The sequence below is a fragment of the Octodon degus genome, unplaced genomic scaffold (genome assembly GCF_000260255.1).
Source record: "Octodon degus isolate 3935 unplaced genomic scaffold, OctDeg1.0 scaffold00054, whole genome shotgun sequence".
Lineage (NCBI taxonomy): Eukaryota > Metazoa > Chordata > Mammalia > Rodentia > Octodontidae > Octodon > Octodon degus.
In genome coordinates this window covers 13,011,424-13,025,437 of record NW_004524630.1, presented here as the reverse complement: position 1 = coordinate 13,025,437, position 14,014 = coordinate 13,011,424, and the positions used below count along the sequence as shown (strand labels likewise).

General features: G+C 50.5%; 1 protein-coding gene across 1 annotated transcript in view; it reads left to right on the top strand.

Moving 5' to 3' along the window:
• The window catches only part of Iqsec3 (IQ motif and Sec7 domain 3), a 104,292-nt gene that overhangs the window by 86,021 nt on the left and 4,257 nt on the right, over positions 1-14,014 (top strand). The window contains exons 8-12 of the mRNA XM_004633396.2: positions 4,271-4,410; positions 5,277-5,402; positions 7,557-7,656; positions 7,781-7,942; positions 12,019-12,111. Of these exons, the coding sequence (XP_004633453.1) occupies positions 4,271-4,410; positions 5,277-5,402; positions 7,557-7,656; positions 7,781-7,942; positions 12,019-12,111 (621 nt within the window). The remainder of the gene's footprint in view (positions 1-4,270; positions 4,411-5,276; positions 5,403-7,556; positions 7,657-7,780; positions 7,943-12,018; positions 12,112-14,014) is intronic.

Here is a 14,014-nt window from a genome sequence, read left to right as displayed (position 1 = left end):
TTTCTCCTCTTCCTTCTCCTTTTCCCTTACTTAGCCCATTAGGAGAGAGGCTCTCCATCCGGCCTCAGTTTTCTGTACAAATAAATAAAAACTGGCATAAAATACATGCTGCACAGGGTGTGGAGATGCGCGTTGGTGCACCTGTGTTACAAAAGGGTCCCCGCCTTCATCGAAGAACGTTCTTTCGTATTCCATCCCCTCTGACAGCCTCGCTTAGGTTTTCTTTATTCTGCCTTCTACTACTATTCGTTTTTTCACCGAAATTACAAGCGTCATTTTTTAATTTCCTGTTATAGACTCTCAGAAGCTAACTTGTCTTTGCCTACCTTCCCCAAACCAACCCCACTGAAACCATTGTTCTTACTATGAAGAACACGTATGCGTGACCCAGAGCTGCGTCTTGGAGGGTGACCTTTCCTTTCTGGTTCTACTTTCCCAGAAGTCACTACTTGTCTTCTTTCCCATTTGCTGAGCTCTCTGGGTCCCTGCCACCCACCCCTCGCCCCTGGGAGAATCCAGCTCCTGTCCCTCCCTGCGGGCCTGGGAGGTTCTCAGGAGTTTCAGCTTCGAGCTGCCTCCCCGGGGTCCTCCCGCTCTGCTCCGTCTGCACAGGCACTGGCCCAGGCTGGGCACACGCTGTCCTCCTCACCCTGTTCCCACACAAGAGCGTGGTCTCTGGATGTCGCAGCTTTCCGCGTGTCAGCTGACTCCAGAGAAAAGGCACATCAGAGACAAAAATCAGGGCCGACCAAATAGCTCAGGGGATTAAAGCGCCTGCAAGCAGGCACAGGAGCCTTGCCAGCGGTCCCCGGGCCTGCAGTGCCAGCCCCGCCCCTGGCGCACGCTAGGGTGGCAATAGAGACTAGGCAGTGGCTCGCGCCTGTAATCCCAGCTCTTGGGAGGCTGCAAACCGGCGGACCACTATGAGTCCGACCTAGTAGTGAGACCCTGAACACCCTGTAGACCCCTCCCTAAAAAAAAGAGAGAGACACAAAAATTAGAAATCTTACATTAGGATCTAAATACACCCTCCCCCTTCACCATGGATTGCAAGTTTGCTAGGAATTGGATTACAGTTTGGAAACATGTAAATAGGATGTGGGAGTCACTACTCATTAGCGTTTAGCTGACCAAGCTGTTCTGCCATGCTGATTTCTGACCGTCGAGTATGTCACATTTTCTCTTTAAAAACGTGTAGGATCTTCTGTTTGCCTTTTGTGTTCTGAATTTTCTCCATGTGCCTGCTTTTGGTTCTTCTCTCATTCACTGTGCCTAGTAGTGTGTTGGTCCTTTCAGTCAAACATGTGTCCTCCAATCATGCAGAGATTTATTAAATATAATTATTCCTCAGAATCCCTAGAGAATTAATGACAGGACCCCCAATACTCAAAATACTCAAGATATATATATATATATATATGTGTGTATCATTTGCGTTTAACCTGTGTACATCTTCCTGTATACTTTAAATCCTCTCTAGATGACTTAGGATGCCTACTGCAAAGTAAATTCTATGTAAATAGTTGTTACACATTGCTTAGGGAGTGATGAGCAGAAAAAGTCTGTATATATTCATGACAGATGCAATTTTTTAAAAAATATATATTTTTGACTGGTGGGCTTTGGAACCCAGATGCAGAGGCCTTCGGTACTGTAGTTAGTCATTTGTTTTCTCCATGCTCTCCATACTCTTTTTTTAAAATTTGTGTGTGTGTGTGTGTGTGTGTGTGTGTGTGTGTGTGTGTGTGACCAGCTCAGCCCGCCAGGGGGTGGGGCTGGCTGACATGTGGTGCTGGGGGATTGAACCGCGGACCCTGTGCTTTCCTAAGCTTGTTCTAAGTAGGTGCTTTAGACCACTGAGCCATCTCTCCAGCCCCTCCATACTCTTTTTTGAAATCCTGTTCCTCAGATGTTGGAGCCCCTGTTTGGTCTGATTTTTATAGTTCTGTATAAGCCATCATCCTTGCCTTGGCTGGCCCCATGGGTCAGCGGTGCCTCGGTTCACAAACTTAATTCTTTTCCATGATTCTGGTCGCAAACTGAATTAGATGGGAACCAAATCAGATTTCCCCAGAAGGTCAACACTGAGCCTAACTACTGAATGTGATTCAGTTCTCCTCCAATTTGGTTTCCAACCAGCATCCTAGGAAGGAAGAATTAAGTTCATGAACTGAGGCACCGCTGTATGTACCACAGTCTCATCCTTCAAGCTAATACATTACTAAGCCTTTCATTTCTGCTCTTTTTTTTTCAAAATTTTTTTGATAAACAGATAGCAATGAGACAGTTTCAAATCAAATCGGAAGTACAGATTCAACAACACACTGCATATATTCTCCTTAGTGGTTAATTACTGTACATTCTACTCTTTTTTAAAAAAAATCTTATTTTTCACTTCTAATGCCTATTTTTTGTTCTTAAATGTCCTTTTATAGCACTTTATCCTTCTTTTGTAGATACGGTATTTTCTCTTGTCTCTTTGAAGATATGTGTTCTTACTTGTTTTAATTCCTACCTGCTTGCTTTCGTTTCTCCTGGGGTTCTCTCTCCTGTTTTTCCCCATTTCTTTTTCTTTTGTGTTACACGCTTCCCATATTCAAGAGCCACTGAAAAGATGATCAAAACCTCAGTGGTCGTGGGTGGGGGCGGCTGTTGTGACCTTTCTCTCAGGATGATTTAAGTGAGCTGTGTCATGGGGTGATCCGTACCACAGTATCTTTAGATATTTCTCTTATGGTGGTTGATTACCCAGCAAACACAAAAGTCTGTTCTGTTGTCCAGGGAGCACAATTCTGTCTACCATTATGCTGAGATCTTAACAAATGGGGTGAGCGGCCTCTCATACAGCTATAATCTTATCTCCCATTTTCAGGGCAGATTTCTATCACTGCCTGGCAGTTGGGTTCCCCAGTCCCAAGATCATGGCTCACCCTTCCCAGAAGATGAAGCACCAGTCTTCTGTTAGAGAGAGGAGGAAATGGGGAAGCCTGAGTGATGCTCATTGATTTCCAGCCTTCTTTCTTACCTCTAGCCCACTCAACTTCCTTGCCTATCTCCAGCTCCAATTACTCCCAGTTCTGAGCCCTGTGGTGGGGTGTCCAGTGGCTTCTAAGCTCTCTGCTGGCTCCCATTTCAGTTTTCTTCAGTTTGCTAAGCTGTCCAGTCATGCATTCACTTTCCAGGCCCTGGGTGTAGTGTCCCTTCCTCTGTTCTCTGTCCCTATGCCTTTTGGAAAAATTCCTTTTACCAGGTATTCTGAAAGACCAGAGGCAAGCTACTGAACTGGAAACTTGTGTGTGGTTCATCTTTCTTCTTTTTCTTGGCTGTAGCCAGATTTCTTTCAGACCCTCAGAGTACTGAAAGGCTCATTTGCCTGACCAAAACCATAATAACAAATGGAAGAAACAGGGACAAGAGGGGACTCGCTCATGGAAGACCTGATGTCTTCCTCCCAAAGGTTGAGAAAACTGCTATCGAAGTGTTTCCATTTTAAATTTCTCCCACTTATAACAGAAACATATAGAAAGATTTGGGAAAAGCAGAAAGAAGAATTATTCTAATTGCCTGTTTCTATACCAAAGGAAATTTGTTTTCATGTCAGCATATTTCCTGCTAGTACTACTTGGCTGCTGGGGCATTAACATTGCAAAGGAGTAGGGACAGAATGGAACACTGGTCACCTGCATCATGGTCACCTGCATCACGGTCACCTGCATCACCACAGCCTCAAGCTGCTCCTCTTTGCTTCCTGTACAACCCCAGAGCCCGACGCTCCTGCTGAGGGGTGACTCTTGTCACACATTCCACAAGGTCTCACTTAAGACAGAACTCCCTCCTGCAGGGGAGTCAAGGGCCAAGAAAGGGGAACCCCAAAGAAAACAAGACAGGCCTTGGAAAGCTGCTCCCACAGTGGAGCCAGGAGAAGCCAGGCTGAACCCAGATGAGAGCAGAACCTGGGAAACAAGGCTAATCCCAGGAGCACAGAGGCTGCCTTTGGCCATCAAGAAAGAGCGCGCAGAGTGGGAGGTTCTTGTTGCGATACATCAGCTGGGAGGCTGGAAGTGGGTAGCGCTTGTGGTGCCTGGCGGCAAAGTTGGCCATTGCTCTAGTGGGTAGGAGAAGTCAGCCACCGTGCTTGTTGGATCAAGATGTGGCAAAGGTGCAGCCACCTCCCGGAGCATCAGTCCGATCGACTTGTTACTCTGACTCTACACACACACACACACACACACACACACACACACACCTCTTTCTCCCTCTGTGTTGGTAGGTGTGGATGACGGTGCCGACATCCCCAGGGAGCTGGTGGTAGGCATCTATGAAAGGATACAGCAGAAGGAACTCAAGTCCAACGAGGACCATGTCACCTATGTCACCAAGGTGGAAAAGTCCATTGTGGGCATGAAGACAGTAAGTATCCACCATGGAGCAGCATTTGCCTTGCGAGGGTCAGCTTCCTCTCCCATGTCTGCCAAGCCACGCTGTCTCCTACTCCCTTTCCTTTCTTCCTTCCTGGCATCTCCTTACACTCTGCTCCCTGCTTTTTAAAACCTTCACCTGTTGTGTTCCAGACACTTCTCTCTTGCTTAGTTTCCTCAGCGTCTCTTGCACCCGCTGTTGCAGTGTACGAGAGGGATGTGGGGCAGCTTCCGGTCCCCTTGCTGAGTGGCTAGCTCAGGCAGAAGGAGGAGAGCTGGGGACCAAAGCTGAGGCTTTCATGGCTTTCCTCTCCAAATCAGTGCAAGGCAGGCGTCTTCTGCAGTATAGCCTTTTAGCCAGCCCCGACTGGTTTGCAAATGAGTTGCTTTTCTTAGGCACTGAAGTAGATTTGCAATGTGGCTGTCCAAGAACTCCCCTTGCTGTTGCGTACTTGCATTTGGTGTGCAGAAAATAAAGTGTCTGAGATGTCACACGTGCAGACTGTCACCTGTGACCTTGGAGTGGCCTCAAGATCATAGAGGGGAGAGGCTTACAGCGTCTGGATTTGAACAATCTGAAAGCCTTTTGGGAATTTTCTTTTCCCTCCCCTTAATGTCCTCACTCACTCCAGCATAATAACCACTTCTCTTCTGGTTCTGCTTCCCAAAAAGCGTGATGAAAGGTAAAGAGCCCCAGATGAGGAGAAAGGAGGTTTGTGATCTTGTGCTGGTCCTGCTATAGGAACAGGACCCCCACTCTTTTCCCTGGGTCTCTGCATGGTGTTCTCCTCTGGAAAATGGGTGCCCTGGGGAAGGGATGCAGCCTGGAGGCGTCAGAGCTCCTTGCCTGGGTTCCAGGTACTGTCGGTGCCGCACCGTCGCCTGGTCTGCTGCAGCCGGCTCTTCGAGGTGACAGATGTGAACAAGCTGCAGAAGCAGGCCGCACATCAGAGAGAAGTGTTCCTCTTCAACGACCTGCTGGTGGTGAGCAGGGCGACCTAGGCTAGGGGCCGCCAGGGCGGGCTTGGGTGGGCCAGGTCTTCCGATACTATGAGGCCCCGCCCACTCGGGAACCAGGGGGCGGGGCCAGGGGCCTGCTGCACACAAACCTTAAAGGGGCCTGAGAGGGGCCTGGAGCTTCTAGAGGCATGGCTGTCTGCACAGTGACTAAGTCACTTTTTCTGATGCACCTGTCCATCGTGGGTGTGAGGTAGCTCAGCAGATTCCTGCTCTGTAAGTCATGAGGCACAGAGATCTTAAATGATTTGTTCATGATTAAACTTCCCGAAGGAAATGAAGTAGACCCCAGACCATCTGCCTCTCTGGGTTTCAGGAAATCTGGGCTAGGGGCATCCTCAGTCTTGAAGGGTCCAAGGGCCGTTGTGGAGCTTGACAATCCCTGGGTAAGGGTAGAAGAGGCTTGAGTGAGTGTGTGTGTGTGTGTGTGTGTGTGTGTGTGTATTTCCATCTATAGGGTGCCTTCTTTTCTCTTTGAAAATGGATATTCATTCAACCAATTTTTAGTCTGTCTCAACTATGTGCCTCAGCTATGTGCCGGGCATCGGTGTAAGGGCTGGGAAATGGGTGAAACAAGATTTGTCTTCCCCTAGTACTGCCCCATCCTCTGTCAATGAACGAGCCAGGAAGATACCACCAACCCTAGCATGACCCTGGCCTGACCCCCTCTCTCTACCTCCCTAGCCACCTTCTGGGCTGGCCCCCAGCACCTGGCTGACCTTGGCCACTAAGGTCCTCCTCCCACAGAGCAAGTATACAGCCCTTCTGGGGAGCACACAGACTCCTGTGCATAAAGAAATGTGGGCTCTCCCTTGGGTGCCTGGGTCCCCCGACATCTTTCCTTGCACACTCCCGGGCAGCCCTAGCACACTGGTCCCAGGAACTGCTGCCATCTTTGGTTATTTTTCTGGCAACTCCTTTGGCATGGCCACCTCCCTGCTTCAGAAAGTCTTGGTCCCATTGCTGCCTCCCAGGAAAGCCCTCCTGCCCGCAAGGCAAGGCAGCCCGCCAGTCACCTGCGGCTCCTAAGTCTATTTCTTTGGTTCCAAAATACTGGCCAGTGTCTGGAATGACCTTATTTACTCCTTTCTTACTTTCTCTTTTACTGTTGTGCTCCACTGACTGAGCGAGTCACTGTCCTCCTACACCACTGCATGAGCACTTTGGGGGTAGGGCTCGGTACCCACACTTTCCCCTAGGTCCAGAGCGCAGGTCTCAGGTAGAGCTGAATGAAGTGTTTCTGCACTGAGCAACTGGTTCGTGGAGTGCTGATTTTCATAGGGAATGGAGGCCAAACAGTAATTAAGGAAACAAGCGGACAGGACCGTATCAGATGGGGGAAGCAGCGATGAAGACAGTAAACCAGGTGACAGGACAGAGTGACTTGGTTTGCTTTTGATTTGTGCTTTTTATTTTTATTTATGTATTTAGTGCAGGGTCTACAGAGTCTCACTACACAGATCGGACTGGTAGTGATTCTCCTGTTTTCAGCCTCCCAAGCGCTAGGATTATAGGCACGCACCACCACATTCAGTTTCAATCACCTCTCAGCACGCCCTGGGGTTGGGGCTGGCACGGAACACTGGGAATTGAACTGCGGGCCCTGCATCGGCCTAAGCAGGTGCTTTAATCCGCTGAGCTATCTGGATTTGTGCTTTTTTAGATAAGGTGGCATAGGAAGGCATCTCTAAGGAAGTAGTATTCTAAGATGAGAGTAGTAAGTGTAAACTAAATTCAGCTGCATAAAAAGCTGCAGGGAGAGCTGTGGAGAGGGAACAGTGAGTGGAAAGGGCATGTGGTGGGGCTGAGCTGGCTTCTAGGAAGCTACAGAAAGGAGGACAGAGTGGCACTTGTGTAAAGGAGAAGCCAGATCTGCTATGGCTGGAAGGCCAGGGCAGGAAGTGGGGCCTGGCTTTTCAGTGCAGAGAGGCTTGCCCCAGTGGGCTTTGAGCCATGAGAGCACGTGTGTGTGCACATGTGTACACATGTGCCCATGAGTGTGTACATGTACATGTATCTGAAGTGCCCTTGTAGACATGTATGGGTGAGCTCACACATGTCTCCAGGTGATCGTGAAAGTGTCCTCACACACGTGTGCACGTTTATGTCCATTTTGAGTAGATCCTCAAACTATGTCCAAAGAAGAAGAGCGCCTCCACATACACCTTCTGCAAGTCGGTCAGCCTGCTGGGCATGCAGTTCCACCTCTTTGAGAATGAGTGTAAGTCCTGAGCAGAGGGGCCTTGGGGAGGCTGAGTGGAGGCTGGGGGTGGGGCAGGCCACGCGGACGCTGTCCCCTCCCACTGCCACTCACAGCCTGTCTGGGCCCCGGGGCTGGTTTCTAGATTACTCCCATGGCATCACCCTGGTGACTCCCCTGTTGGGCTCTGAGAGGAAGCAGGTGCTGCACTTCTGCGCCCTGGGCTCGGACGAGATGCAGAAGTTCGTGGAAGACTTGAAGGAGTCCATCGCTGAGGTGACAGAGCTGGAGCAGATCCGGATAGAGTGTAAGGGTGCGGGGCCGGGCTCTCTGAGGCCATGGGCAGGGGGCTGCTTGCGCCCAGGCAACTTTGACTTCGACACCATCGTCCATTCCTCCTCTACCCTGCTTGGATCCTCCTCCCTTCCCCAGCTGTCCCCATACCATCACAGGTGACATGGGTGTTTCTCTGCCATCAGATTAGGTGTACTAGGGCAGGCACATGTGTGTGCACATCCCATCAGGCACAAGGTGTGCTCGTGGGTCTCTTGTGACATGTCCGACCAGTATCTGGCAGCTGTAAACCCAAGAAGTCCATGAGCTGGAGGGTTTTTCCCCCTTCTGTCTTAATTACTTTTCTGTCATTGCTGAGATAAAATCCCCAACAGCCAAATTAAAGAGGAGAAGGTTTATTGAACTCATGGTTTGTGGAGGTTTCAGCCCATAACTGACTGGCTCCAAGACAGGGTGGCATGACAGAAGGGCGACAGTCCATGGTGGCAGAAGACAGCGAAAAGCAACAAGAGCAAAAAGGGAGGAGAGGGCGAGAAGGCTCTTTCTGGCCCTCATGTTACGTCGAGTATGGTGTATACCCCAGGGTGGGTGTGGCACTCCCACCCATAATCCCGGCATTGGACCATGAATCAATGACAAGCTCTAGAAGGCTTCCTCCATGACTGCATGAGGCTCTGAGGGGACATCTAGACCCAAACCATAACACCCTCCAAACCGTTTCTTGTTTTGTAGGCTTTGCCCTTTGGTAGTCCAGGTGCACATAATGCATCTGGTTGCTTTTGTTTCTCTGATGGCTTTTAATCTAGAACAGTCTCTCCACTTCCTTTTCTTTGTCTGTTTGAAGAATCCAGGCTGCTCAGGAACACTTGGTTTCTAGATGGTTCCAGCCCAGGCATTTTCAGAATCTAAATGGATCTCCTCATATGTCCGGGTGGTTCCCCGGAGCTGGTTTCCAGATTACTCCCATGGTATCACCCTGGTGACCCCCCTGTCGGGCTCTGAGAGGAAGCAGGTGCTGCACTTCTGCGCCCTGGTTACCAGTCACTTTGGGGTTTAAGAATTGAGCAGTGCGGTGTGCCATAGCTGGCCCTGCCCTCAGAGCACGCTGAGAGGGTGACTGAGACTGGGCATGCTGGTGCACGCCTGTGACCCCAGCACTGGGGAGGCTGAAAACAGGAGGATCACTACAAGTCCGAGCTGTGCAGTGAAACCCTGCAAAAAAAAAAAAAAAAGAACTGAGCAGTACTAGCTTATAAGACTGCACCATGCTGCAGACTTTTACGGTTAAGCATTACAGAGGCTTCCTATGGACTTGAAGAGGAAATTATGTAAGGATGGATTGAGAAATTAAGTGAAAAATACAAAGACTCTGCCTTTTGTAGCTGCTTAATTGAAGGGTGCCTCTAAATTAATGTAAGTGATTGGGCAATAGGGAAAGTAGTGGGGGATTTTAAGCAGATGGACAATTAACAGGACCGTGATGTTTAATCATGATTTTGGAGCACCTACGGGGTGATGAAGCTTATCTACACCCTGCTAGTCCTCGTAGTGACCTCGAGGTAGTTGCATTGAGTCCATCTGACACATTAGGCTCAGGGAAGGGGAGAGTCTAGACATACACACTCTAGTAAGAAGGCTCTAAGAATGTTCTTCTATACTACGGAAAAAGAACCAGAAAGAGCATTTACGTGGAGCCACTGCCATTCGCATTTCATGTTGGCTCCACGTAAATGTTCCTTCTGATTTTTTTCTGTGCTGAGCCTGAGGTTTTTCTCTATAGTTTCCTAAGAAAACTGTCGAAATCAAGGTAAAACAAAAGCTTACCAGATAGGACTCAGGTGACAGCTTAGCAGGGAGACGTTCAGGGCTGGCTCACCCAGGGCAGTGGTGTCATACACAGATACTGTTCAAGGGCCAGACTAGATACTCAGAGAGGCACCTTGGCTGTTGTTCTGGAATATTCTCAAGACTTCTCCTCCGTGCTGTCAGAATGTGGCAGGTGACTCCACACCACCCTGGGAAGCGATTGCATATCTCCTGACCCTGGCATTGATGCAGGAAGCACTTTTCTTCCCCCAGCCCTGGGGTAGACCATAAATCCCTTCCCAAAGTAACAGAGGAGCAGATTTTGGCAGAATCTGCTATGGCAAGAGTGGAACATTCTTTTCTGCTGGCCATAGAAGAAAAAAAAAAACAGGATATTTAGTTACTTCTTGTTGCAGAGGAAAAATACCTGCCAACTACAAGTTAGAGACACAAAAGTTTATTTTGCTTCACAGTTTGTAGAGGTTTTAGTCCATAGTCAGCTGGTTCCAAGGCAGAGCGACATGGCAGAAGGGCGTGGCAGAGGAAAAAACAGCTCACAGCATGGTGGGCTGGAAGCAGCAGGCGATCAAGAGCGGGTGAGATACACCCTTCTGGGCCACGCTTCCAACCAGGATGCACCTCTCAGCATTACACCCAGCTCTGAATCCCAGTGAACTAAGCCAGTTGCCTCGCTGTCTCTGTCTCTGTCTCTGTCTCTGTCTCTGTCTCTCTCTCTCTTTCCTTCCCTCCCTTCCGCTCTCTTCTCTCTTGTGCTAGGGATCCAACTCAGGGCCTTGTGCATGCAAGGCATGAGCTGTACCCCTAAGCCACATCCCCAGCCCAAGTCACTTCCTAAGAGCCCTACCTATGTTCATAGGAGACTTTGGGGGTGGGGGACACTAGCTATAAACCATAACAGGGACAAAGGCTAAAAGTTGGCTCTCGGTCTTCAAATAAAGAGAAAGGGAAGGAACAGCTGGTGGGGTGAAGAACTGGCCAAGAAGCAGGCAGGAGAAGGAGTCAGAACGTGAAAGAGAAAAAACAAAGCCAAGAGCAGTGACCGTATATTGGGCACTTACTATGTGCCAGGTGCTGGGCTGATGGCTAAATCCATCGTTTAATTCTCACAACCGCTCATGAGTACATATTATTCTCTTTATCGTATAAAGAAACTGAGGTGTGGTGAGTTCTCACAGTGACAGCAAGTGCCGCACCTCGGTCCTCTTTGACTCCTTATATGTAATTAGGATGCAAATTTATCCAAAGCCAAGAGGGCCCACTGGGAGCAGCTGGCATCTCATGTAAGTCAGATTCCACGGTCTGTGCTCTTTTCACTCTGAACCTTGGCTCAATAAAGGCAGCATTGATGAATAGTCGGAGGCCTGTGATCGAGACAGTTGATTTGGGTTCTGGTTCTGGGGTGAGGCGGGGCTTGTGGCGAAGTGTTCCTGGATTCTAGACAGCCAGAGAGACAGCAAACGGAACCCAGGAGAGTGGCTTTCATGAAAGGAGCTTGAGTTATGTCTCCTGGAACACAGAAGCTAGAGGAATGATTTAGTAATGACTGTCCAATAGCTGCCACTGACTGTCAGGTATCCAAGGATGGTGACTGGCAGTTTTCTGCGGCACTGAGAGAGTAAGAAGGAACACATTTCTAATTCAGGGAGAGGAGGTGTCCTGACCATGTGGGCCTTCAACCTGGACAGAGGCAGGACACAAGGGTTCTCAGCAACTGTGGACACACGGTCTTGCAGAAGGCACATGGGGGACCAGGTGTCACTAACTAAGAAAAGACCTGCATGCCACGCACTCATTTTCTTTCACAGTGCTGGGGACAGACCCAGGGGCTGGGCAAGTGTGCCACCACTGAGCCACACCCCCAGCCACCAAGTGCTCTTATGTGTTACTGTCTGAGCACTTGCTGTGGGCCGGGCCTTGTCCTATGTGCTTTCTGTGTATTTCCTCCCACCACTCTTCCTAATGGCCACCTTACAGCAGGGAGGGCCTCTCCTCCAGTGAAGCACAGACTGGTTGGGTAACTTTCCTCCCTCGTGCTAGGCTCTTCCACTGGTCTTGGACATTCAGTCAGGTCCCATCACTTCCATGTACAGATGGAGGTACTGCCGCTCCCAGAGCAGGCTCAGTGGGCCCTGAGGCCCCTGTCTTGCGGCATGCAGTGGGACTCCCCGTTCTCCTCTTGCTTGTCCTGCTCACTTCCTTTCCCTGTTCACATGCACAGTGGAGGTCAAGGTTCTATGTGCTCATGTTCTCCCCCTTCCATAGGGGAGCTGGAGAAGCAGCAGGGGACAAAGACACTCTCCTTCAAGTCCGGGGGAGCCCAAGTGGAACCACAGTCAAAGCAAGGATCGCCCACAGGTGAGCGTCAGCTCTGACATGGGCCCCAGCCCACAAAAGGCTGCTGGCAGTCCTGAGCCTGGCCTCTGAGGGACCTGGGTGAGAGATGAGCCCACTGTTCTAGTCATTTCTTTCCACTTGCCCGCTCTTAGCTCTCTTTATTCCCGTGGGCTTTAGAGATGACAATGAGAAGGGAAGTGCAAGGGAAGTGTGCCCGCTTGCACTTGGCGCCAGAGCTCTGGAGTCATGCGATGTGGCACTTCCCCCTGGAGGAATCAGGCCAAGAGTCCTGTCGTACTTAGCCAAGACAGGAGGAGCAGGGTAGGAAAGGAGGGCGGTCAGCAGGGTCTGGGCACCTCTTGTGGCCCTCATATAGAGTCCAGGTCTTTCCCTCACAAGACCCAGGTCCAGGTTAAATACCCAGAAATCAAGCCTCCAAAGACAATTTCTCAAATGGTTTATTCAAATTGAATTGTTCATTTGAGCCAAGTCAAACAGCTGCAGGTTTGATGTCCCCTTGGCCACAGTCCCTAGACTTGCTCCCCCAGCCCTCTGACATCCCCTGCTTTCTATCTGCTGCCCCAGTCTTGTCTGCCCCCCATAGAGGGCACAGATGATGCCACCATCCATCCCCCTTCCACCAGCAGCCCCCCAAAAGCAGTTAGAAGGAGCAGTTGTGGGAAAATTAAACTCCATCCGGCCAGAGCTGTTGGCTCACCAACTCAGTCACTTAGTTTCACAGTCAGCAAACGGTGCTGAATGTGTCCCAGCTGCCTTGTGCTGAGTGCCACAGGTCACAGCAAGATGCCAGTTTCAGCTGAGGAGCTCCAGAGGGCTCCTCGTGGCCCCAGACCCTCTACACTGGCCCTGATGCCAGCCCAGGAACTGGTCCTGCCTACTAGGACATGTGATCCACTTTCTAAGCACAGCGTGGGGCTCTTTGGCTTCATGGAGATTCTCATTCTGATGTCACCCTGGAAATGGGTGTCACTTGTAGCCGGCATCCACATTTCACCACCTAACCTGACTTCAGCAGCCCTTTGACTTTATAAGGTCAGGAAGTGGCGTCCACAGCTCCCTTTCACAGTTGCCTAGGCCCAAAGAGCCAATCCTCTGAGGTGATTTACTCACGTCTCTCGCCTGCAGCCCTGCTGGCCTCTCTTTAGGAAATGCAAGCTCCAGTCTCACCAGGAAGGTGTTGCCAGGGATCTGTCCATGAACTGCCTCTGCGGCAAGGTGTTTTTTCTAATTCCCAAAAGATGCCACAGTGCCCTCTTGTGCTTGGAAAATCGGGGGGCTGAGCAAAGCCAGGGAAGCTGTACGCCTCCTAGGGGGCTGGGAAATCAGAGGGCTCCTGCTGAGGATCAGCACAGGCCACAGGGTGACTTAGAAGGAGCCCTCAACCTGTCCTTGGGGCCCTGCAGGATGGGCAGAGTGCCTGAGCAATAGTCACAGACCTTACGGGCTCTGCCACGTACAGGCACTGTGGTGAGTACCGAGCCAGGCTGACGTCATCCAGTCCTGGAGGAGGGACACGTACAGCCCCTCCTTCAAGGACCCCAAAGCTGATCAACATGGTGCCCACAGTGCAGGCCCGCGCCCACCTCCTAAGCTGGCTTCTCCAGACCTTCTTGGGAAGGTGTTGTGAGACTTAGTGAGGAATGCCAACATCAGAAAGCGTGTCGTCAGAGCCCTGTTAGTCTATGGAGGCCCCAAGAGGCGCAGCACCTTAGCCAAGATAGCTCAGCCAGCTGGCAGAGGTGGGCTCCCTGCTCCTGGTCTCCTGAGCTGGGCTACCCCTCAGTGAGGCACATGTGGCACCCACAGTGTGACTGCGCATCCCAGCTACACCGCAGAGGTGTGCGGGAAGGAGGAGGAAGAAGAGGAGGGCGGGGGAGGAGGAGGAAGAGGAGGAAGAGGAGGA